Here is a 26,543-nt window from a genome sequence, read left to right as displayed (position 1 = left end):
TTGTATACACCTCCTTTCAGAACAAACTGCTAGTATTTAATGTCTTGAAAGAAATGATATCCTTGTGGAACACTACTACATATTTCAGAAATGCTGAACAGAAATGTCAACTTTAACATTCCTTTTTCTTGAACATTAAAGATACACTAGAAGTGTTTAGTTTTTTTGTTTTTTAAACACAGATTTGTAATTATGACAGCATCCTGTACCCATACATCATTTGGCTTTTTGCCCACAATGGTACCTGCAGATCTTTCTGTGGCAGTGCTATGTCTAGCCACACTACAGGCTTCTCCTAACACTTGACCCATACGCACTTTTTGTGCTTCCGAGAAGATGAGTGACAGCTTCCATTCAGCAGTGCCAGACAGTAATTTCCCAGATAAAACAGCCTAACAGTCAGCTTAGATGAAACAAATGTAGCATTTATTGGTGTTTTTAACAGAATAGCGAGAAAGCAAATTAAGTTAGGTAAACACACTTGAATGCAGAGGACCTGCTCCGCTGTTGGGGTAAATTGGTGTTGCACCATCACAGTCTGTTCACTCCATCTGAGAATGTGACCCCCAATGTACAATAAAAATCCACAAGCTGATACTGTAAACAACTTACAAAAGGAGATGAAAAGGGTGATATATTACCTGACTGCGGTATTAGTCCCCTTTTTGACACAATTTCTCAATCTGTCAGTTACCTTCTAGTGACATGTCTGCAAAAAGAAATTAGGTGAGCTTAGCAAAGGGAGCATTTATAGTTCAACTTGTCTGTGATGCAAAAGTATGGCATGTTGCAATGGAGGTACAGGAGATTAGAGGTATGTCAAAACACACAGCTCTTGTTTAAGCCATCCTTTCTGAAATCAAATCAATGGAATTAACATTCATTAAAATGTGTGTCAAGTGATATATTATGGCTTTGATGCAGTTAGGAATACATAATATGCTTATTTAGTCATTCCTGTTATTGGTTAAGGATTCCCCACCTATCCCCATGCCTTGTGCTAGGATTTACTAGCTTTAGGCTATGTCAATCTTATAAAGAGCCCTATGCCACTGACAGCAGTAGAGTCAATATTTTTTGGAGGGGGGAAAAGGGGAGAGAGAGTCACTGAATATTTCTCTGGCTCTCCTGGGGTGGGAAGAAGGTTGCTATGGGGATTGGGATGCAAGGTTAGGTTATTTTGGCTAGGAAGGTTTGTTTGTTTTTATGTGGGAAAGTGCATCTAAGAGCCACCTGCTGTAACTTAACTATTAATGTTCTATTGCTTTCATTTTATTGCTCTGTGGCAGAGTTAGTGCCTCACGTACTCAAGGACTAGAGAATTTGGCTTCCTTTTCTAGATGGATCACTCCATGTCTCTGCCAAGAGTAGGCCTGCCTACACTGTATAAAGCCTGAGGATTTTTGCATAAAACGGGCATATGCAAAGTGTATGCAATTTTAAAATCCCAGGTGGGCACCCAGGCTACAAAAACCTCAATTTCATTAGTTATCCTCACACAAAAAATTGATCCTGCTCCTTTGTTCCATCAATTTCTTCCCCTTGCCACCCCCATAAAGTTTCCAACCATTTATAACTGTGAAAGACTCCCACTGACAGCACTCAAGATGGAATTCCTCATCTAGCTGCAGAATAGATACAGCAGGGGTACCAGTAACATAAACGTCACCTCTCTGCCCTGCCAATTTGCCTCATACTTGATGCAGCAGATACTCCTCTTGGAGTAAGAGATTAGAACTGATCTCCATGACTCAATCAAGTCTTGGCTTCTCTGCCAAGATTACTAGTTGTGATAGTGGTTTGCGTAATGTGGAAATCTGTCTATTATTGGACACTGAACTGAAACCACTGCCATTATTTCACATACTTGTATGCTGCTGAGCATCCATCAAACAGTAATGGCTCTTAGTCACTTCTGATCCCACCTATCTTGAAAGCTGTGACCTACAGGTCAAAGGCTCAATATCTACTTAAAAAACCCAGAACATTCCTCTTCCACTACTAACTGGATTTTTAAGTAAAATTATCAATTTTTATTTATAAGTTGTTTAAAATATGCAATTTAAGAGACTAACTGAAAGAAAAACAGCCTGTGCTTCAGTCTCAGTTTAACAGTAATGAAATGGGAGGGTCTGTATTTTTGGAGCAGATTCCATGTCAGTTGTCTAAATCTACCAAGACTATAAGCACTAACCCTGAGTGGGACAGACTAATTTTTCTCAAGGTGAGAGTTGATTCAGTCTCCATGGTAGCCAAGTTTTAAAAGTAAGAATGATGATTGTTTCCTAGGGAGAGAAGGTCATGTGTGAGGAATTATGCTGGATGGGAAATTATAATGTGGAGCTAATGGGAATGGAGCCGAGACCACATAGGATCATGGACTGGACTTGTATGTCAAATAATTTTTAATTTTTTTAAGACGTTTTATCACGTATCCATCCAGGAAATAATAATAATCGTTTGTTTGTATATTAGTAAATGGTTTGAACAGGCTTCTTTAAAGCTGCTTGGACTTTTTTATCCTACAAACAATTTTCAAATGTAATTATGTTAGCACAGAAAATTATGTGGGTAAGGCCGTGCCACTCTTAACTTAGATTCCCTTTCCATTGGTCAACTCCTCCCATTAACGTTACTTAAACATCACTTTTCTGTCACCTTCCTTTGCTCACATTGTAGTCCAGTGGCCTGACAAACTTCACTCTAAAGAGCTAAGGGCCTGACCCTCAGTTACACGAATGGGCCTTAAGGTAGCTGGTCAGCTTATGTCTCTCTGGTAGTGTAACTGAGCATCAGGCCTGAGATCTATTGCATAACTGAAGCGGCTACTTTGTTGTGCCAGGGATATGTCTACGTTGCTGTTGGGAGCAAGCCTCTGAGCCCAGATAGAGAGACTTACACTGGCTTGGCTTGAGCTAGCGCACCAAAAATAGCAGTGTGGACATTGTGACTCAGGCTGGAGCTCAGGGTCTGAAGCCTAAGGGGTCAGGTGGGCTTGAGAGCCCAAACCTCAATGTTCACACTGCTATTTTTAGCGTGCTAGCTCAAGTCCTGCTAGTGGAAGTCTGTCTACCTAGTCTGGGAGGCCTGTTCCCAGCTGTAGTGTAGACATACCTTAAAGACCAGACTGCAACAGGCCAACAGCATTTACCTAAAACCTCACACCATAATAGCAGGTGTGAGCCTGTGGAGAAAGGGTAGGAGAGTTCTGTTGACTTACTGAGAAAGATGGCTTCTTACCCAAATATAAGGGTAGGGGAAGGGGGGCTTTCTAGAGAGAAGCTCTAGGGTGCAAGTTACCCTAGAAGGAGAGAGAAAGTTTGAGCTGAACTTTATCTTATTATTAACTTCTATGTTAATAAAAATAGACTGCATTAAGGGGATGAGTTTGGACTGCATATAATATTTTTATTTAATATCTGAACTGTGTTTGAAAGCAGGTTCAGAAAGACATGTTCACATGCACTTTTTTGCTATTGTAAAAGCAGTTCACTCTCAGTCTTACACTCTTTTAAAGTTTATTTAAAAACTCGGTATGAGATCATAAAGCAAATACAGAAACATCCTTAATCATTGTGTCAATAAATAATAGGGGACTGCAAAGGAAATTCTGAAACAGCCTGAGACATGTTGATGCTACTGGGCGCTGAAGAAGGAGATTAAAATTGAAAATACATTCAGAGTCCAATTTAACATCTTAATGCTAGAGCTTCATAAATGCTCTTCTTCATTTCCCAGCAATTTTGCTAATGTGCAAAATGAAATTGCCATTCACTGTGCCGCATGAAAGATTACTTAGATATGTCAGAAGTTTGGGTAATAAGAATTAGATCTAGTACACTTTCAAAAGCAGATTTATTGAAGTGAAAGAAACTCTAACTACTAGTAAATATACCCCATGTGGCGCTTTAATAGGCACCCAGTAAAATCTCTGAAATGCTCAAAAATATAATTTATCTGTAAGAATTACTCATGGCCAGTGGAGGACATGCTTATTTTTCATTAGCATTGGAACCAATGCCATCTGTGGGCTTGGGCAAACGATCTGGTTTCTCTGGACCCATCCTGTAGTCCTTTCTAAGAATAAATGTCCTGGCCCCCTTTGCCTTAGTGCCCGCTTCTGTAAAATAGAAATAATTATAATTATCTACTTCACAGAGGTGTTGTGAGGCTTTGAGGGGTGTTGTACTGTGAAGACATAAAGTGTTACCTAGCAACATTTATTACATTATAAGTAGGGTTGGCAGAATTTGGGGGGAGGTTGGGCTTGGGGTTGGCTCTTTTTTTGTTGTTGTTGCAATTTTGACAATATAGATTTGGTTTCAGTTTTTAACTATCTTTATTTTTACAAAGCAACAACGAGTCCTGTGGCACCTTATAGACTAACGGCAGTATTGGAGCATAAGCTTTCGTGGGTGAATACCCACTTTGTCAGACGCATGTAGTGGAAATTTCCAGGGCAGGTATATATATGCAAGCAAGAAGCAAGCTAGAGATAACGAGGTTAGTTCAATCAGGGAGGATGAGGCCCTCTTCTAGCAGTTGAGGTGTGAACACCAAGGGAGGAGAAACTGCTTTTGTAGTTGGCTAACCATTCACAATCTTTGTTTAATCCTGAGCTGATGGTGTCAAATTTGCAAATGAACTGAAGCTCAGCAGTTTCTCTTTGAAGTCTGGTCCTTAAGATTTTTTGCTGTAGAATGGCTACCTTAAAATCTGCTATTGTGTGGCCAGGAAGGTTGAAGTGTTCTCCTACAGGTTTTTGTATATTGCCATTCCTAATATCTGACTTGTGTCCATTTATCCTTTTACGTAGGGACTGTCCAGTTTGGCCGATGTACATAGCAGAGGGGCATTTCTGGCACATGATGGCGTATATAACATTGGTGGACATGCAGGTGATGTTGTAGCTGATCTGGTTAGGTCCTGTGATGGTGTCGCTGGTGTAGATATGTGGGTAGAGTTGGCATCGAGGTTTGTTGCATGGATTGGTTCCTGAGTTAGAGTTGCTATGGTGTGGTGTGTGGTTGCTGGTGAGAATATGCTTAAGGTTGGCAGGTTGTCTATGGGCGAGGACTGTCCTGCCTCCCAAGGTCTGTGAAAGCGAGGGATCACTGTCCAGGATGGGTTGTAGATCACTGATGATGCGTTGGAGAGATTTAAACTGAGGACTGTAGGTGATGGCCAGTGGAGTTCTGTTGGTTTCTTTCTTGGGCTTGTCTTGCAGCAGTACATGTCTGGCTCTGTTAATTTGTTTCCTTATTTCCTCGTGTGGGTATCGTAGTTTTGAGAATGCTTGGTGAAGATCTTGTAGGTGTTGGTCTCTGTCTGAGGGATTGGAGCAAATGCGGTTGTAAACCTGCTTCTGGAAATTTCCATTACATGCGTCTGACAAAGTGGGTATTCACCCACAAAAGCTCATGTTCCAATACATCTGTTAGTCTATAAGGTGCCACGGGACTCTTTGTTGCTTTTTACAGACCCAGACTAATACGGCTACCCCTAAGATACTTTATTTTTACAGGTGCTAGAAATTAAGGGGGATAGGGCTAGAGTTAGGGTGAGGGCAGGCCCAAGATACCCAGGCACAGGGTTAGGGGAGGCTACAGTCCTGGCCCAGCAGAGCAGAGATCTCTGTCAGGGCTGCAAGGAGGAGGACAAGCTCCCAGCTATTGGGGAGACCATCCCCTTCTGAACTTTTCTTGCCCATACTCCTAGCTGGTGAATGAGTGAGCAGGGCCATGACAACGGAGCTGCAGAGGGCTCCCTGCATGGCCGCGGGGTGACTGACACCTGAACTCTGTAGGAACAAGGTGCATGGAAGGCTGAGGACCTGGCGGGGGAGAGAAGACACCCCCGGTTAGTACTGTGAGGAGGAGGGCAAGCCCTTGGCTGTTGGGGAGGTCCACCGTGCTGCTGAATGGCTCTTGCCTGGGGACAGCTCCAGCACTCCCAGCTGGTGAATGAGAGAGCAGGTCCATGGGAGTAGAGCCAAAGAGACTGCCACAGGGCCAGTGACACCTGATCCCTGCAGGTTCAAGGAACTAACAACAAGAATTTCTGCTATAAACTGGGGATGTATAAGTTGGAAGCGACTGAAGAGGAGAAAGACCTGGGTGTATTGGTCAATGACAGGATGACTATGAGCTGCTAATGTGATGCGACTGTGAAAAAGACTAATGCAATATAGGATGCATCTGGCAAGGTACTTCCAGTAGAGATATAGAAGTATTATTATCATTATATGAAGCACTGGTGAAATCTCATCTGGAATACTGTGTGCAGTTCTGGTCTCCTATGTTAAGAAAGATTAATTCAAATAGGGACAGGTGCAGAGAAGGGCTACTAGGATGATCAGAGGAATGGAGAATCTACCTTATGAGAGGCAATGTATGGTTCTTGGCATATTTAGCCTAACCAAACGAAGACTGAGAGGATGTATAAATTCATCAATGGGATAAACACTGGGGGGAAGGGCGAGGAATTTTTTAGGTTAAGGGCCAATGTTGACACAAGAACAAATGAATATAAATTGGCCATTAATAAGTTTAGGCTTGAAATTAGACAAAGGATTGTAACTATTAGAAGAGAGAAGTTCTGGAACCTTCCAAGAGGACCTTCTGGAACCTTCTGGAGCTGTCCAAGGGGAGTAGTGGGGGCAAAAAACCTAACTTGTTTTCAGACTGAGCTTGATAAGTTTCTGGAGGCGATGGTATGATGAGGTTACCTACAATGGCATATTGTCCATCCACAAATACCTCCAACGTCTGAAGATGGGGAGGGCTCTGAATTACTAAAGAGAATTCTTTCCCAGGTGTCTGGTTGGTGGGTCTAGCTGATGTGCTCATGGTGCAACTGATCACCATATTTGGGGTCGAGAAAGAATTTTCCCCAGGTCAGAATGGCAGAAACCCTGGGGGTTTTTTCCTTCCTCTGCAGCGTGGGGCACAAGCACGTGATTGAACTAGGGTAAATGGTGGATTTTATGTAATTTTCAGTCTTTAACTCAATATTTGAGGACTTCAGTAACTCAGCCAGAAGTTATAGGTCTATTACAGGAGTGGGCAGGTGAAGATCTGTGCAATGTTTAGGAGGTCAGGCTCATGATGGTTCCTTGTCACCTTAAAGTCAGAGTCTGAGTCCAAGAAAGAACAATGGCTGTTTTACAGCCCTCAAATCGGGCAATATCACATGCATTATATAGCCTAGCCAGTCTGTTCTCATTCTCCCTCTCTCATGCGTACAGGCTGAAGACCAGAGATAATGGGAGAAGAAAAGAAGTTACCAAAATGACAGAAGGCTTAGATGAATTCATGTTAGTATTAAGTGAAATAACCTTCAGTGAGGAACTCACTTATTTGGCTTTTTAATTTAGCTTTATCATGAAGCAATTTTGCTCTTAAACTACTTCTTTCCTAAAAAAAAGACTTAAAATTGACACTTTGGCACGTTTCTTAAATGGTGTTGTTTTTGCTGATGAAACGAGTTACATATTCACACCTTGGAAGTATTCTAGTAATTTGCCCTATAAGCAACATATATGCAACATTGTATGTAAACTGGGAATACTCTTCACAGCTTCAGGTTGTTTGTGCCATCTCATGCAGTGTAGATTTGGCAGGTGGCTGAGGGGAAGCTAGGTTTTTCACGAGAAAAAGATATTGGGTGGGATTTTCAAAGTTATGACCAAGCAATTGCACATGTACCCTTCAACTCATTTGCAAATATTCAGTGTGAATACACAAATAAGGTATTTGCACGTACACATGGACAAATAGGCACCTACTGGCTATGTGGGCATGAAAATAACTTGTTTGCGTATATAAATAAAGTACATACTAATATGCCATGTTAGACACTCACGCCTAACCTTGAAAATGTAATGTATAATAATCTGGGAGTTAATCATAATTTTTATATATTCAGATAACAGGCCACATTCTCACCAAAATGAGTGTGAGTGTGTGTGTGTGTGTGTGAGAGAGAGAGAGAGAGAGACTATGCCCATTGATCATTTACTTTTTCTCTTGTACAGATAGCTGAATTTTTTTAACTATTTCTGGGAGTGGAGTGAGAATGTTACAGATTCAGTGACTTTCAACTATGTCACTACACTTTTGGATTACAACACACTTGAAAATCTCATCATGGTATGATGAATTAAGAGTCTTTTTAGTTTTAAGCTTATATGGGTCTAAAAATACTGTATTAAAACATGAATTTTTTTACTTTGTTTTCACTGTTATTGAAATTTACTTGGACATTATTTTTCCTCATCACTGGTACAGAAGGTTTAGAAGAGTGTGCTCATAGTTCAGTAATAGATGTCACAGAGACTGCATCCTCTGTCTAGTGAGACAAAGCTGCCTTTTGGAATAAGGGCCAACAGTGAAATTATAGATAAATTCCAAAAGAATCCCAACATGAAAGCAAATAAGATTCCCAGAAATGAAGGAGTACATTAGATGAAAAGAGACTTTCACCTGCATTTTCAAAACGTTTTGACTGGTGAAGTTTGTTGTAATTGAAGCAGAACTCAACTATTGCTAATAAGCAACTGCTTTGCACTTGGTCTTCTGTAACTGTTAATGAAATCAGTGTAACCTCTTCTGAAATGAGACTCCTGGATTTTTCCTCTGACCAAGCTGTTATCCCTGAGTAACCATAGAGGCCTTTTTGTTTGCCTTCTCTATGAGTTGCTGTTGATGATTAATTTAAAAAGTACTTTTTTCTGAAGGATTGCACTTGGCTAAATTAAGTCATTTCTCTAGTCAACCCAGGATTGTTTTTTGCTTTTTACTTTTTCCTTGCCAGCCACACAACCCTTTTAGGACTCTAATCTATGCATGGCAGTAATATGTAAGCAGGACTTATAGTTGCATGAAATCCAAATGCAGGCATAGGCAAAGTAATGACTGACCATTCACTTTGGTAAGGGTAGACTCTATTTACCAGCCTTTCTGAAACAGAATTAAAAACCCATCTGCTAGAATAAAATGACACATGGAGCACAATCAAGAGAACCCTGGAAGCAAAATGTTTGTGTTTGAAGACTATAGCTGGTTACTTATGATATAACAGACAAATGGTCTGATTATTTGAAAATATTACATGCAAAGCCCTGCTTGTGGTTAGCTTCCAGTGTAACTTTACATCAGTATTAGATTGTGCAAGGAAGATATGTTAATCCATACTTTCTATTCTTTCATTTTTAAATGCAGTTAAATAGTGCAGAATGTTACAACAGAGTAAATAATACTCTGGATTTCTATAGTGCCTTCTATCTAAGAATCTCAAGGTGCTTTACAAACAACTAAGTCTCACATCCCTGTGAGTTACAGAAGTATGGTACTTGGCTGGATTCTCCAATAAACTAAGACCACTCTGCATGGCCATGGTACAAAGTGGCCTTAAAACAGCTGGAGATAGCCAGTGTCATAGCCCTGCACAGGCAAACTCTGCACTGATGGCGTGCTGGCAGAGATGGCTCCAATGCTTTCTTCACCAGCCACCCCACCTTCACCCCTCGGGGAAGCTTATTTTAAATCAGACCAATGTCCATATAAGTTTGCAAACCATCATCAGGATCACCTGTCGGAATATGTTACTTCAGTTTTAAATCAGTGTTTTTGTACCACCTGGCACTATAGAATGCAAAGAGAAAATAAGGATTATACAATTCTCATTGATCTTCACCAGCCAGTTTACACTTCTTTGTTTTAAACACTATTTGCCTTTAAAACCAACAGTGAAATTGCAAACATTTATATATCCTGGAGGAGGATCAGAATACTTCAGGGAAACAAGTGCATAGTCTCCACTTTGTGTTTTGTGGTGAGGTAATAAAGAAACTGAAAATACCTGTATCCTTAACTTACATTATATCATACATACATACATACGTGGCTGCTAATCTTTTGAGATGGGTTTCTTTTTTTTGCAACGTAGTGTTTTTCACTCCAGACTTGATTCTGTGCAATTAATATGGCTATCATGAGTTGAGTCAGAAACCTAGCCCAGTCAGGAAATTGCTTGTGCATACGTCTCAGTGATTCTGTCTGAGAACTCATAGGAGGTTGTTGATACTGAAGAACATGATTTAGATGACCAAATGCAACATCATGTTGGTTGGATCTGTTTTTGGTTGGACCTCTCATGAGTTATGTGGTCAACCCAGCCTCATGAAAATAAATGGGATTATTTTCACCATTCATCATTTTTAGAGTTTCCCCACATACTTACTTAAATGTATCTGTCTCTAGGTGATTCAGCAGAAGAAATTGACCTGACTGTGGTTTACCAAGCAGCTGCTAATGGCGACGTCAACACACTGACTGCAGTGATTCGTGAAGATCCTTCAATATTAGAATGCTGTGACAGTGAGGGTAAAACTGTTTAGATTGTTCCCAATGGGTTAATCAATACAATATGTGATTGAGCTATCATCTTTTTTCCATTTTTAATATTGACTTTAAAAATTAGTGAAACATCATAAGTAGAATTATATCTAGTTTTCCCCTTTATGAGCAGTAGAATGGGAAATTGGTATTTTCTTTGGGATATCCATTGGGAATATGCATTTTGGATGTCCCAGGATGGCCATAAAATAATATTATTGTTCCTCCTTACAAGTTTATTTATTTGTATATAAATAAAAATATCCCATGTATCAGACAGTGGACATGAGACACAAAGTCCTCTGCCATGAATTTATATTGTTTGTCATAGGAAGAGAAACACTGGAAAGTTGCTGAAATTTCAGGGGAGGATAATGGAGAAATAATTTATTCTAGTCAAATCTAAATTATATATATTTGTGGACATATTAAAGACTCATTAGGCCAAATTTTAAAAAGTAGACACCAGCGGTTATTTGTGCTTGCTGAATATGGGCACAGGTACAAACAGACAATTAACAAAATGGTAACATATGCAGTTTCTTGCCAAAAGAGCAATTGCATGTATAATCAGTTACCTGTTTTATGCTTAAAGCTGCATACTTTTTTCTATTCAGGTTCTCATGCCATGCCTGACATGGTGCCATCTGAGTGCATGCAGTTAGTTGGTTGTCTTTACAGGCATGTATTTTCCAAGTGAATCTGAACCAGAGATATTTAAAAGCTTGTCCCTTGAAGTATTTTGTGTTCAATCAAGGGTCTAGTTTTTCCACAGTGGCATTTTCCCAGGATTACCATGAAAATTGCAGGGTTCCCAATCATTTTAAAAAAAACCAAACCCCTGCGGAGATCTGTTTCTGTTTCAGAAAACTGATTGTAAAATCTAGATTCAGAAATTGGGATCCTTGTATTATCTTCAAATAGTTCTCTGGATCTCAGTAAAGTCAAGACAAGAGCTTTTTGATCTTCCGGCTCCTAAAGCAGAAGAATAAAGGCAGGATGTCTAACTGCCTGCAGTAGACTAATCATTACCTTTCAACTCCAGAGTAACTCGGTTGAAATGGATTCACACACTGATGTAACTGAGATAATCTGTGTGACACCCTGGCACCCCCATATTCACCATTGTCATATAATTATGATATGTTTTATACAAAGTATGCCTTGTAAGGTATTATTCTAAAAGTCTTGATCTGTGAGACATTAATATATCATTGGATTGTATATGCTATCCTTGTATGTGAAGTTATGAAGTTTGGCTATGTATGTGTTACTGTAGCATGTGAGGTTGAGAACACCCACAAGCAGCCTTTCAGGTACAACAATAAAAAGGCAAAACAATGTTGATGGCTTATTGAGGAAATACACACAAGCACCAGGATTACCCCAGGAACTGTGAACAATAGAAACCTCTCAGAGATAGCACTACACAATGGGAACTGTTTGACCCAGGTCACAGCAAAAGAGCTTTCCAGCAAGTTGGAAGAAGATATAAAAGGGAGAAGTATCATCATGACTGGATCTCACTCTCCCTATAATACAACACTTGAAAGTACTGGAGGAAAAAGACTGAACTGGGTGGGGGGGTGAATACTGGTCCCAGGCAGGAAAGAAGGCAGAGGCCTGCCTGTATATGCAAAAGCTAACCTGCTTGTACTATCTAACTGGGTGAGACACTGCGTGAGTCAAATCCTAACTAGTACTTAGATTGCGGTTTTGTTTTATTTCTTATGGTAATCTACTTTGATCTGTTTGCTATCACTTATAATCACTTATAATTTAATTAATTAATTAGAATCTATTTCCCCCCAAGGTTGTACCCCCTTGATGCATGCTGTTTCGGGACGCCAAGTCGATACAGTGAAATTGCTGTTGAAGATGGGAGCAAATATTAATACTCAAGATGCCTGTGGACGCACCAGTTTATCTCTTGCAACATATATGGTACCAAGACTTTTGTCTGTTACAGAGCACTTTGGGAGGGCAAGAGGGTGAAGTAATAAAGACTAATTTTGTATTACAGAAAGGGGAGAGTAAGTATAAGACTTGTGTGGTCCTAGAGAGCTGTGCAAAGAACAGTGCTTCACTCTGACATTTCCAGCTAGAAAACGTGTCAAAAGTATCAGAATGGGTAATCGGTTCAAACATATTAAATATACATGTTGCTTTCAAGAACAGATATTTTCTTTGCCAGATATTTTCAAAAAATCCCATAATTAGTAACATGCTGTGTTTTCCCTTCCTCTTTTCCTGAAGGGGGAAAAAACATCGGTGGAAAAAAACAAATGACTGGAAAACATTCCGATCACTCAGGCTGGCCTCATGGCTTCAGAATTCCCCTGTTTTAGCTGAACTTCTTATCCTTACAGTTTCTAAGGCTAAACAGGAGGCATAAGATAGGATGACAATTTGCTTTCCCACCCCAAAAGGTTAATTAAATTATAGCGTGGCCAGTGCCACAGAATTTACATAGGCTAAAACCCCCATGGATATCCTAAGGATTAGGCTCACGATCCTTTGCAATTTAATCAGGTGCCTGGGGTAGGGAGAGTGAATCATTGTAATATACTCCCTTGGTTAGCATTAAAGAGACAACGAGAGTAAGAGCCTTGGATGCATGGGGAAATTTCAGATCCATGAGCCTTATTGTGAGTGTGCTACATGTGATTTAAATTTGTGAGTGGTGGTTTCTATGCTGTATGTAGTATGAGACCTAGTGAGAATCTGGGTGTGATGTCTGCCCAGAGGATTGACTTCAATGGGTTTGCATGTGTGCATGAATGCAACTGAGTGCTAGAATTAGCTCAGTTTGCAAACTTCCCTGCAACAAAACTTTGATCAGTGGGCAACACAAGGGTGCTTTAATTCCCTCATTCCATCTCTCCCCAGGAAATACTGGTCATGTTTGGCAGGCAGATGACTTGAGCTGTAGGGGAGTGACCCTGCGGAGGTCCCAGTTTGAGAAAACCACTTAAGCACATGTTTGACTTCCTTTGGACTCAAGCACATACCAAAATACTTTGCTCAGTGAGAACCAGAGTGCTCATCTGCTTTGGTTTGTTTTTGAAGGTGACAGTGCAGCATTTTACTTCTGTCAGTGATCAATCCCCATAAATGATGGTGCCATTTTCAGTATAACACTTCTATTTCAACTCTGTAAAAAGCCATTTGCTAGAACAAGAAGGAATTGCTGAAAGCAAAACCTAAAATAACTCCAATTCTCAGGCTTTTCATATCGATTTACTACCTCTGGTAACCTCTTATAAAGAAAATAAGATCAAATGCTCAGGCTCTTGGCTGACTCTCATTTAATTAAAATCCATATGCAGGAACGTACATAAGACTTTCTAGTACAACAGCAATTAACAACATTTTCAGTGCCATGTCTACTGCAAATCTTAAAACAGCCCTCCAGCCCCACCATAGCCAAAGAAAGGCCAAAATGCAGTGGAACTAAAAAGTTTAATTACGGCAATGGATGGATGAACCAATCCAGGACTTGAACCAAACATGAACCATCTTTGAAGCTCTAACAAGATGTTTTTCTGAAACCAAGGGACACATCCTCAGCTGGTGTAAACAGAATTACACCAGCTGAGGATCTGGTCCCAAATCTTCTCCATTCCTCTTTGACCTTCAGGACTTTCTTTCCTAGGGGTGGCTTGAAGGCTGTGTCAGTCTGCTTCGAAATGGTGCCAAGCAGAACATACCTGATAAAAATGGGAGACTGCCACTGCATGCTGCTACCGCAGAGCCTGATGTGAGGTAAGCCCCCATATTAAAAGGGCGTTTGCTTATTTGAATAAAACATCTTCTCGGTCCGGTACATAGTCTCCAAAAGAACATGGAGATTGACTGACTGGAGGCAGTGTAGGGCAGGCAGTGTAGGGCAGTGTAGGGCAGGCAGTGTAGGGCAGGCAATTACTCTTGTGATTTGCTATTTCATCTGGTGATCATCATACATTTAAATGAAGAGGCTATTGGGACTTTAGACCTAAGTCTAGGGCTCTTGGTGCTGCACTTGTTTTACAGGAATGTGTTCAGGCAGGATGAAGCATCTGATTTAAACCTCACAAAAGCAATGGAACTCAGAATGGAGGCTGAAGCTCCAGATTTCCCACAGTGACCAATCACCACCAACGTGATCAAGCCGTCCTCTATACTAGAAATACCACAGGAAATTTGTTCCCATGATAGTTCAGTGCTGTATTTTCCCTAGCTAACTTGGTGCCAGTGTTCAGGGTGTTCTTTAACTCAGGCTTCGGCATTATTTACAAATGCAGGTCTCCCAGCAGGAGTCACAAAACCAGTTGCCCTCCACTCTATGTCCACTGAATATTATATAAATTAAATGTTATAGGTTATATGCTAAAGCAGAGGTTCCCAGAATGTGGTTCTTGCTCGTGGTTCGTGGAGAGGTGGCTGGTCACATGGTTCTGGCTCCTCCTTGTTTCCAGCTGCATTAAAAGACAGCTAAAAATTATTAAATATTTTCCTAATGTTACTTTCTCATGTAAGTAATTGCTACAGCTGCTACAATATTATGTGGATGATGTTAGTGGGATTAAAGAATAAATATTTGTATTATTATTAGAATTTATTAGTATTATTATAGTGCCTTGGAGCCCCAGTCATAGAACACGTTTCTGTTATATAACATGTATATATAATATATTTATAATATGATGTATTTATATTATTGTTGTGAATATAATAGTTTATTACTGGGAGGGGAGACAACCTGTGGGATTATGAAGGGGAGGAAAGTTGTCCAAAAGACAAATTCTGTTAAGATTTGGTCCACCCTATGGAAAGTAGTTCTAAAGGATCAGGGGTAAGATGTAGTACAGTTGATTTTTGACAACTGTTACTAAAGATGTATCAAAAAGTCTGAAAGGCAGTTCTCCAAAGCAAGTCACAAGCAAATGTGCTATTTGTAGCATAGTTTCTGTTGTGAACAGGAATGCTTCTTAAAGCCTTTCAAGTCCTGATTTATATAAACTGATTAAATTCATGCAAAATCTCTCCTGAGTAAATCATTTATGGGTAGCTGAAAAAAGCTGGGTTGAAAATGTAAGTTGCAAGAAATGCATAGAACTTAGTGGTGGTTTGACACATCTGAAGCAGCAAAGCTTCAAGTTACAGGTGAGTATTGTGACAGTCTATAATGTCTCCGTATGTATTAATTTTGCACCTTCATAATTGTTTTTCATGCATCACTTGAATGGTACAGTTGGAGGGTTTCAGAGCAAGAGTGCATTATCATTACACAAAGCCTCCGAAGAGAAAAGGCTATGTTTGTGCAACACTGCACATGCAGATATTAGAAAGGAAACAGTAATTGACTTTAACAGCAGCACACAGAGTTCCCTGAAGTTTTTTCACAGTCCCCATGGAAACAAGCAGACCTTTGCTCCACACAGGAGTGTGCCAGCTGCTCACTCTTTTTCTTCTGTCTTATTAGCCCAAGTCAACGAAATTAGTTCTGGATATGATTGCCCTGTTACCAGAAGGCACAGCTGGAGTGCCATACCCATTAATGAGATTTTCCATTGTACTCATTTTTGCTCTCTGCCAACTATTTAGATTTGAGAGGAAGACAAAATGTGGTGGCTAATTATGAAGTGCTTCCTCACCTGAGCTTAAGAACTGGCAGCCCATTGCTATGAGTCAATAGCAAATTGACTCATAGCAAGGAGGAATAGTTAGCAGCACACAGACCACACTGAAATTGACAGGCTGTAATCAGTCCATTTAAACACTTCAGGCACAAGGGCTGGCAAGTTTTTAAACTTCAACACATGTTTCGTAGCGTGGCTGAGCCTTCAGTGAGAAATGGGATAAAAGGACCCTGCTGACTCTCCACATGCTACATGTGTAGTTAAAATTAGCACAGCTCATCTGGGTGGTTGCAGGATTTCAGCATTGGGGCAGTTGTATTGGTTGGATCACCAATTACGTTGCCATGGAGTAAACCTGAGAGGAAAAGCTGTGTGTAATAACTGATAGATTGGGATGGGCTGAGAAGAGCCCCAAAGGCTAATCAGCCCATTACTCAAGAGGCAGAAAAGGCACAGGAAGGATGTGCTCAGGGGGAAGGAAAAGACTGGTAGGCCCTTTAGGGTCTGAGTCTGGAATTGAGTGAATAGAGGTGTATGCTATTGTAAAAATAGACCTGCAAACATTTATAAGGGTGGTGAGGAGAAGACCGTGAAGAATTGTACAAGGTGTTTGACCAGAAGAAGGTCTCTGGGTGGTTTATGGCTAGAAAAGAGACAGGAGTGGGAATTGGGATGATGCTGCTGGGTGACAGTTTGCTATATTTTTGCAATCCACACGTCATACATCCACCTGAGCTTTACCTGTTTTCAGATGAGTATGAGGTATGCCACTGGAATACCATAGAAGAATGATAGGCTTTGAATTTATCAAATGTGTTTATAGAATGTTCTGAAATAACTAATGTTCTAATTTTGGACATGTATTTATTTCTTTAGTTACATAGCCTGTCTTCTGTTAAACCTAAGACTGATATAACACATTCTAGGGCAACTTGATGCAGAAAATATACTGTAAGCAATTCAGGATTGTCCAGCTAAGAAGTGGAGTAAAAGATCTCAAAGGAGAAAAGAGCCTTTCTCTTGCATTCTGTTTGAAGGGGGAGCAAGTATTCTCACATAACTCACCATGCCTTGGGTGAGCATTATGATCCCAATCTGATAATGGGCTTCTGCTAGCACAGGCCCTTACGTCTGCCAGTGTCACATGGATTCTACTCTGGCATAAGGGTCTATGTTGGCTGATTCTGATACAAGATATGAGGTTGTGACAAGATTGTCTGTCTGGATAACCCTGCCATCTCCACACTTTAATGAATGCTCAGCGCCCTTCTACAAAAATAATTTGCCTCCTCCAAATCCAGTGACTTCAGACTATTTTCAGAGTTAACTGCAGTAATTGAAGGGTGATTATGAAAATCCTGGGGCAAAATCTTTCAGGTTATAAAACATTGCTCCACCTACAGCCTGGTCTACACTATACAGTTAGGTCGATGTAAGACAGCTTACATCAACCTGATTATGTCAGTGTACACACTACTGCCTAGTCCTCCTAATGTAAGTGCCCTACTACATAAACATCATAACTCCACCTCCATGAGAAGTGTAGGGCTTATGGTGGTGTAGTTAGGGCGACACAGTATCTGTGTAGACACTATGTTACTTAGGTCAGCTCTTGGCTGTCTTGTCAATTTTAGGGCTCCATAACCTAAAAAACCTCCATCTCATGTGGAGGGAACAGTTAGAACTATTACACAACATGGGAGTGTTTACTCTACTTCTCACAAAAGTAAACAGATGTACAGCTCCATAAACTCTGGTTTATGGCATAATAATTGCCTTACTCCCAACAGAGAGACTGTGAGCCGTAATCTAACCCTGTCTGTGTGTGTGTGTGCGTGTGTGCTTATAGGGGCTTGTTAATCAAAGAATACAAAAGTGTAATAGGAAGGTAATAAATTTGCATTTATGTTTGTTTAAAACAGGATCCCAATAAATAGTTCTATTGATTTCTAGGCTATAAAAATGGCTCAGGCATTCACTACATTCTGATATTTGATATTAATTAATATTCTGATACTATTTTGGAAACTAGCACTGGAATTATTCCTGATTGTATCTGCTTTTGCATTTGCCTAGAGGTGGCCTCTGATTCCAAGTGTTGAGTTTGTGTTCTGGTTTTAGTTAGACATAGAGTAAGCCACAAACTTCAGAACTGGATCTGGGTTTGGTTTTCAAACATGAACACGTACCAGATCTGGTTCACATCCATCACTGCTATTAATTTTGCTTTCAATTGGGGGCTCTGTTTCTCTAAAAAAACCTCTCATCCAGTTTTAGCCTTGAATGTAGCATATTAAATATATCTTTGCTTCCACAGGCTTCTAGCAGTGCTGCTGCAGCAATCACATCTAAGTGACATTAATCATCGGGACAATGAGGTGAGTAAACATGCACCAGCTGTAATGATCCCATGCAGCAGGTAATACCCTTCCCTGTCACTTTAAATGGGTCCACAGAACTACTGATTTTATTACAGTACATTATAATTAGGGTTGTCAATCGCAATTAATGCCTGCAATTAACTGAAAACAAAATTAAAGTGTTAATCACATTCCTCTGGGTGGGGAGGGAGGCATCCACCGCAGGAGGGGGGCTGAAGCCCCATCCCACAGCTTGCGGGGGGGGACAGCTAGGGTGGGGGAGGGCTGAAGCTCCAGCCCACAGCTTGGGGGCAGTGACAGGTGCTGAAGCCCTGAGCTGAGCTGGAACCCTGCATCCAAGAGGGGCTGGAGCCCCAAGAGCAACTGAAGCCCAGAGTCCCGCACCCTGAGGTGGGGAAGCCCCATGCCCAATGGGGGTGGGAGGGTTGAAGGCAGGGGGTCACAATTTTTTCTAGTGGGGAGGGTCAAAAAATATTTTTTTTGGTCCAAACAGGGTCGCCAGCACAAAAAGTTTGACAAACGCTGTCGTAGAGAATAGTGCCTGGCAAGCCCACGCTCCCTGCATCAGCCTCCCCCCCCCCCCAGCCCCACTTCATGCCAAGTTGAGGTAAAATCCACCCTCCCTTGCAAACAAAGGCTCACTCAGCTGAAGGGAGTTATGTAAAAATAATAATTCTACATTTGTAAGGGCTAGTCTACACTTACATGCCAGTTCGACGCGGAGAGTTCGACTTTTCGGAGTTCGAACTATCGCGTCTAATATAGACGCGATAATTCGAACTCCGGAAGCGCTTCGTTCGACTCCGGTACTCCACCACTGCAAACGGCGGTGGCGGAGTCAACCTTGGAGCCGCGGAGTTCAGTTCCGCGGTGTCTGGACGGGTGAGTACTTCGAACTAGGGTACTTCGAATTCAGCTACGCTATTCACGTAGCTGAATTTGCGTACCCTAGTTCAACCCCCGTTCTTAGTGTAGACCAGGCCTAAGTTCAATTTTCACGATAGATTGCACTACAGTACTTGTATGAGTTGAATTGAAAAATACTGTTTATCTTTTTACAGTGCAAATATGTGTAATAAAAATAATATAAAGTGAGCACTGTACACTTTGTATTCTGTGTTGTAATTGAAATCAATATATTTGAAAATATGGAAAACATCCAAAATTATTTAAATAAAATGGGTATTTTATTATTTAACACTGTGATTAAAACTGCAATTAATTGCAATTAATTTTTTTAATTGCTTGACAGCCCTAAATATAATATTATGCACTGATCTAGCACCTCTAATCTAATGGCCTCAGAGCACTTTATAGAAGCCGGTTTCATTTTTCCCAGTTTATACACCTAGTGGATTGCCTCACCGTGGATCTCCTGGCTGACTGCTCTCAAATAGAGCTGGCAGATGCAAATAGAATCTGGGCCAATAAACCCACTCCCTCCACATGCCACCAGTTATGCTTCCCTGCGCATCCTTCCTACCTCACCTGCCAAGATAGGGATTTCTTTGCTTATTTTCAAGTTAGACAGATTCTCTGTTTCACTGAGCATCTCACCATCAGGAAGATGGTTCTTGGGAGATCTGCCTGAAGCCCTGTTGTAGGTTACAGCAACCATTTTATGCCAGATTGTTATGGTCCTTAATCATACATCAACTAAATATACCCCTGGGCCAGGGAGATGGATTAGATATGCTGGCTCCACATCCCACACCAGAGGAACTCTGTTTGCCACATCTGGCTGCTTACCAGCTCCATCCATTCAGCACAAAGGAGCCAGAACACAATAGAGAATCTGGTGCATTGTTTCAACCGTGTGTGTCTTCCAGCCTGGCAGCAGCTTGAGGACATTGCTGAAGGGCACTAACTTGCAAATTTCCTTCCTGCCTTGTACTTCGTGCCCATTGGCACTGTGGTTTGCAGAGCCTATTTACTTGGCTATATGGGGCTTACAACAGCCTGGACAGGACCTAAGATTTGGCCCTATGTTGAAAATGTAGGGTTATATTGTCAGCAACTTGCACAGAATTAAAACTTAATGTGAACCATGAAGGACACTTGGAATCCTCAACACTTTCTCTGTACGTGTTACCACATTCAACCTAAAATCTCCAGGGTCAGAAGTATATTAAACACCACTTGGCATCAGGAGCATATTTGGTTGAAAGCTCAGTGCTAGACCCCTGGTTATTCATGTTTGCTTGGAAATGTGCTCAGATTGTCTGCACTAACCAAGCTCTTCTCTTAGCTATTGCCCAATTTAAAGGAAAACACCCAAGTTTTTCTGTAACTTTATAAAACTACCCCCACAAAAAACAAACACATTAAATAGTAAGAAATACAGCTGGCAGCTGCACAGTTTCTATGACTGTGGCTATCTCTAAGGACTTTCAGTGGAGGCTGCCAGGAGATGATGTGTATTGAAAATCCGCCCCGCCAAAGCAGGGCAGCTGAACAAAAACCAGAGGGGCACAATTCTTCAGGAAGGCTTCCTGAGGGTGCAGTTTCCAACCCCTGTCAAGGTTATAAAGTGATTATCTGTCCCCACTTGCTCTCCTGATGGCTTTGTTTAACTTGCATGGCAATGTGCTTTTCTTTGTCTTTGATCGCACCTTGCTTAATTTACGCTGGAGACTCATTCAAGCACATTTCTTTGTCTGGAACTAGCACTGTCGACAAATACATTTTCTGAACATATTTCTAGCACATATCTGTAAATTCTTTTGTGGGTTTATTGTATGTACATCACATGCAAATATTAATGATCAGGGAGCTATTAGTTTTCTAGTAATACACTACATGCCCCCTTTGGAGCGGACACAGACGGCAGCAAAGAAGTTTGGGTTTGTGAGCTGCTACCTGCAGGCCTGCTCATTAGGGGCCAAAATGGGAGCTGTGAGGTTGGGTAACTTTTCAAGGTGACACCTGACCTACCACTTTTATCAGCAGATGGATGAGAGGAGGCTGATCTGGAGTCCGGTAGCTTGCCCTGGTTACACTGACTCATTGTTCCCCAGAACTAGCTTCGTACGTACTTCTCAGGGTGGAAAACACTGCTGTAGTGCCTCAGGTCAAGAGTCCCAGGATTTTCAGTGTCCATCAGCAGTGTCAGGTCCCTGGGGTGAACTCCTGGCACCATTGAAGTCTATGGAAAAACTCCCATTAACTTAAATGGGGCTGGATTTAACCCTGGTTTTTATTTTTACAAAAACCAAAACCCCAATGATGAAGTCTTGCAAAACCAAAATAACCAAAACCTGGTTTGATTGCTCTCTCCTCCCTATTTGTATTTGAACTTCTCAACCCCTGCCCATACCTGATGAGCCGAGAGAAACTAATGTTAAGGAATTTGGACTTTATTGGCAACCGTTTCTGTACACACGAATGGCATCATACAGGTGAAACAAATGACAGGTCTTTTCCCCAGGGAGCTTGTGATCTAATCTGTGGAGTTTTATTTGAAGTTTTAATTTCTCTTCCATTCTACATGATTTGGGTTTTTACCCTCTTGGAAACTAAAAGAAACAATGGAACTGATTTCCACACATTGTGTAAAGTATCAGAGGGGTAGCCATGTTAGTCTGGATCTGTAAAAAGCAACAATGAGTCCTGTGGCACCTTAAAGACTAACAGATGTGTAGTCATTGATGCCTGTGCAAGGTGGGTGTATAACAAGCCACCAAACAAAAATGGTGCTTATATTATGTTTCTTAAGACTGATGTTGCTTAGATAACTTGATAGGAAAAGTGTGTAACATAGATTTAAAGTGTGCATGTGGACTTGCTTTTGATGGTGATTAATGTGCACATACAAGGTGGATTCTTGGTCTGCTAAGACCAGTTTGCACTGTATAAGGACAGCTTGGATAGAGCAGAGAATCAAGCTCTCTGTTTGTTTTGTTTTTTTGTTCTCTTTCAAAATGGTGCCTGTGATGTGTTTGTATTTTGAGATTACAGTTAAAATAATTGGCCCACTTTCTCAGCTGGCACAAACTGAAGTCCATGGGGCTAGACTGCTTTACACCAGATGAGAATCTAGCCCACAGTAATTGCTGTGAGTTGGAGATAAGGCTGTTGCATTGTGATAAAATACAAGTCTAAAAGAGGGCTTTCTATTGGAAACTGTATGAAACATTAACGTATGAGGAACTTATTATGCTTCTGACTGATGTATTACTTATAATATAAGCAGGCTATAAACATTTACAAATATTAGGTACATGCCTCTTTTATATCAGTCCTCTATAATAGTCCATTTTTTTTATTGCCTACTTCTTTTTTTGATACAACCCCATTAAGCCAGAAACTGCTTCAAATTATTCCATCTTGAGAAGGTGGATTTCCCCACACCAGACTGATCTCCAAATTGTCCAACTCATCTCTAATTAAAAGGAAAATTAAATCCTTTGAAGTTTTAAATCTTCCTGTGAATGATAATTATTTACTGTCTTGGATTGTGTGTGGTTTGTTTTTGTTTTTTTTCAGGGAATGACCGCACTTCACTGGGCTGCTTTCCACAATCGGCCCCAGCACGTGCAAACCCTGCTGCAGAAAGGAGCAGATCCAACTCTGGTGGACAAAGACTTTAAAACAGCTCTTCACTGGGCAGTACAGGTGAGGGCCCTCTACCAATATTTTAACAATACGTCATGTGCATTACAATTATTGTTTGTTTGAAATTCTAAGTCATGGGACATCAGAACGGAAGAAGAATTTCATTTTAAAAGTTGGAAAAACCTAGAGCAGGAATCGCCAGCTGTGTAAACTGGCCTGCACTGCTCAAAGCCAGTGGAACTGTGCCAATTTACACTGGCTGACAATCCAGCCCATGTTTCCTATGGCAAAACACCATTTTTATTAACAAATATTAAATAGGGCTTGATGCTGCAAGGTGCTGAGCTCTCTTGCCCTGATCCAGCAAAGCATTTATGTCCCTGGAACTAGTCCCGGGCTGAGCATTAAGGACATGCCTGTTTTTGATGGATCAGGGCCAGAGTGCTCCACACCTGTCAGGACTGGGCTGTAAACCAGTGACTCCAGACCACGGAGAATTAAATAACATACATGTAGTGTAAAATGGCAAATATTGTTGTTACAGGACAGTTTTCTAAAGGCTTGAAGCTCTCATCCTGTGGAAATCTTAACTTCATTAAGTAGAGTGTAACATTAAACACTCTTCCTATCAAGTTCTAAACAAATCATTGCTATATGAGGCAATCAGAGAGCCTCTTTTGGGACCTCATAGAGTCTCTACTACCCATCACAAATGCTCCCCCAAATGTACAACAGCTAAGAAATTACTGAGGGACTCATTACAGATGGAAAAATACAGCAGGCAAATATCAGATGTGACTAGGCACTATAGTAATACTTATAATAATAATAATAATAATAATAGCCTATAGAAAAGTGGATGGTTTCCTTAGGATGCATCATGTTAAGCAACTGATAAGGCATCATCTATAATACTGTTTAAGTGTCCTGCATATACTTTGCTTCAGATAACTTTTTAATGCTAAATACGAGTTCTGTCTGTAGGTTACATTACAATTATCCAAGTACAATAAAAGCTGTGTTATCCACTACTTTATCAACCAGAAAGCTCTAGAAATCGGCATTTCTGATATCTCCCAATACAAATCTTCAGAGGGTTGCCAGGTGTCCAGTTTTTGACTAGAAGGCCTGGTCAAAATTGGGACTGTCCCTATAAAATTGGGACATCTGGTCACCCTATAAACAGAAAACACGAATTGCGAGGAGAAGATACACTGTGACTAAACATCCCCATTCTCACATTTTTGGTCTTAACTCTACCATGCTTAAAATATATCAACTTTTTTGTCTGGAATAGAATTCAGGTGTGGCCTCTATAGGTATTGGTACTTTCAACTACATTTCCTCTCTGATTTCATATTTTTCTGATCATTTCAAATCTATATTGTGTCTTATAGATTTTGCCTTGGTACACCTCTACCCCGGTATAACGCTGTCCTTGGGAGACCAAAAAATCTTACCGTGTTATAGGTGAAACTGCATTATATCGTCACCGGAGTGTGCAGCCCCCTCCCCCCCCGGAGCACTGCTTTACCGCGTTATTTCCGAATTCGTGTTATATCGGGTAGAGGTGTATTTCAAAGGGATCTCTTCTAATAGTTATTAAATAATTCTTGTACATTTGCTCCAGTGTAGGTTCCATCTAGCTGAAAATTTCTGAAATTCTGTACCAGGCAAGCTCTGGAGGGTCCTGCATTCAAGCTTGGTGAGGGCCAAGCTAGTCAAAAGAACAGCAAAGTGGAAGCCATATTGGGTATGTCTTCACTGCACACTAAGCCTGGGTCTGTGGGACCCAGGTTTGTGGACTTGGTGTTTCCAAACCCATGCTTGAATGTCCACACTGCATTCTAAACGTAGGATTACAATGGCTGAACCCAGGTCCCTCAGCCATGCTAATGTATTCATACTGCGCTACCCAGACCTGGCTTCAGTCTGCAGCTTGACCTGTGTATACTCTGCAAAATGACAGGGGTTGGACCTGAGTCTCAATGGGACTTGGGCTTTGACCCAGCCCATTTGCAGGGTCCTAGGACCTGTGTCCTGAGCAGTTGCTGACCCAAGTCAGATTGATTTGTGTGTGGATGCCCCCAGCTTAGTGTGCAGTGTAGACATACCTACTCAGTTCATATCCCCCACCACCTTCCTCTCAGAACAACAAATGTGCAAGGCAAGTTTTGGGAAAACATGGGCAGTTGAATGGTGCAAATAAGCCCTCAGTTTCCTGTGGTTAACAAATCCCTGCTCTTGCTCCTTTCAAGTCACCCACTCACAGTTGGATTACTCTTCTTCCTGCCTGAGAGCAGAGGGAATAAGTGTTGTTTCACTGCTGTGATTTGTTCTGTGAAATTTCTGTTAGTGAACCTGGCTGGTTTGCAGTCTTTACTTCTTGGGGGTGTGGAGTGGAGAGGGCTGGGCAGGTTTAAATATCTGGACCAGGCATAGTCTCTTAGACATGTCTACACTACAGCCCTAAATTGACCTATGTTAGGTCGACTTAAAGTCGGCACAGTAATTACTGCGGGGGCTGATGTCCATACTACCCTCCTTCTGAGGCCTGGTCTACACTACACGTTTAAACCGATTTTAGCAGCGTTAAACCGATTTAACGCTGCACCCGTCCACACAACGAGGCCCTTTATATCAATATAAAGGGCTCTTTAAACCGGTTTCTGTACTCCTCCCCGACGAGAGGAGTAGCGCTGAAATCGGTATTACCATATCGGATTAGGGTTGGTGTGGCCACAAATCAACGGTATTGGCCTCCGGGTGGTATCCCACAGTGCGCCATTGTGACCGCTCTGGACAGCAATCTGAACTCAGATGAACTGGCCAGGTAGAGAAGAAAAGCCCCGCGAACTTTTGAATTTCATTTCCTGTTTGCCCAGTGTGGAGCTCTGATCAGCACGGGTGGCGATGCAGTCCCAAATCCAAAAAGAGCTCCAGCATGGACCGTACGAGAGATACTGGATCAGATCGCTGTATGGGGAGGCAAATCTGTTCTATCACAGCTCCGTTACAGAAGACGAAATGCCAAAGCATTTGAAAAAAATCTCCAGGCAGAGGCCACAGCAGGGACTCAGCACAGTGCTGCGTGACAAGCGTAACGGAAAGCCAAAGAATCAAATGGACGCTCATGGAGGGAGGGAGGGAGGGAGGAGGTACTGAGGACTCCAGCTATCCCACAGTCCCCGCAGTCTCCGAAAAGCATTTGCATTCTTGGCTGAGCTCCCAATGCCTGTAGGGTCAAACACATTGTCCGGGGTGGTTCAGGGTATAGCTCGTCAATTTACCCCCCTCCCACCCCCGGAAAGAAAAGGGGAAAAAAATAATTTCTTGACTTTTTTCAATGTCACCCTATGTCTACTGCACGCTGCTGGTAGACGGGATGCTGCAGCGCTGAACACCAGCATCCCCTTCCCGATGGCAGATGGTACAATATGACTGCTATCCATCATCATCATTAGCCCATGAGTGCTCCTGGCTGGCCTCAGGTGAGGTCGGCCGGGGGGCACCTGGGTAAAAATAGGAATGACTCCCGGTCATTCCCAGTAGATGGTACAGAACGGCTGGTAACTGTCTTCATCATAGCA

General features: G+C 41.4%; 1 protein-coding gene and 1 long non-coding RNA gene across 17 annotated transcripts in view; one reads left to right on the top strand and one right to left on the bottom strand.

Annotated features, from left to right (window-relative positions):
* ANKRD55 (ankyrin repeat domain 55) overlaps nt 1-26,543 on the top strand; it is a 204,277-nt gene that overhangs the window by 144,638 nt on the left and 33,096 nt on the right. For 13 of the 16 annotated variants that reach the window (XM_045020667.1, XM_045020668.1, XM_045020669.1 and 10 more), the window contains 5 exons: nt 10,263-10,385; nt 12,211-12,341; nt 14,053-14,162; nt 18,336-18,396; nt 22,885-23,013. In XM_045020667.1, the coding sequence (XP_044876602.1) occupies nt 10,263-10,385; nt 12,211-12,341; nt 14,053-14,162; nt 18,336-18,396; nt 22,885-23,013 (554 nt within the window). Of the gene's footprint in view, nt 1-7,246; nt 7,316-8,035; nt 8,151-10,151; nt 10,386-12,210; nt 12,342-14,052; nt 14,163-18,335; nt 18,397-22,884; nt 23,014-26,543 lie in introns of those variants that run through there. The other 3 variants (XM_045020677.1, XM_045020676.1, XM_045020673.1) reach the window with 2 other exon arrangements.
* Nucleotides 518-14,261, bottom strand: LOC123372523. The gene is made up of 3 exons (XR_006580328.1): nt 14,108-14,261; nt 10,243-10,371; nt 518-709 (listed from the first exon to the last, which is right to left on the bottom strand). It is a non-coding gene; the product is annotated as an uncharacterized LOC123372523 (long non-coding RNA).

Source organism: Mauremys mutica, chromosome 6 (genome assembly GCF_020497125.1).
Source record: "Mauremys mutica isolate MM-2020 ecotype Southern chromosome 6, ASM2049712v1, whole genome shotgun sequence".
Lineage (NCBI taxonomy): Eukaryota > Metazoa > Chordata > Testudines > Geoemydidae > Mauremys > Mauremys mutica.
The sequence above is the reverse complement of the archived record's forward strand: the minus strand, read 5'-3'. Positions and strand labels throughout refer to the sequence as shown.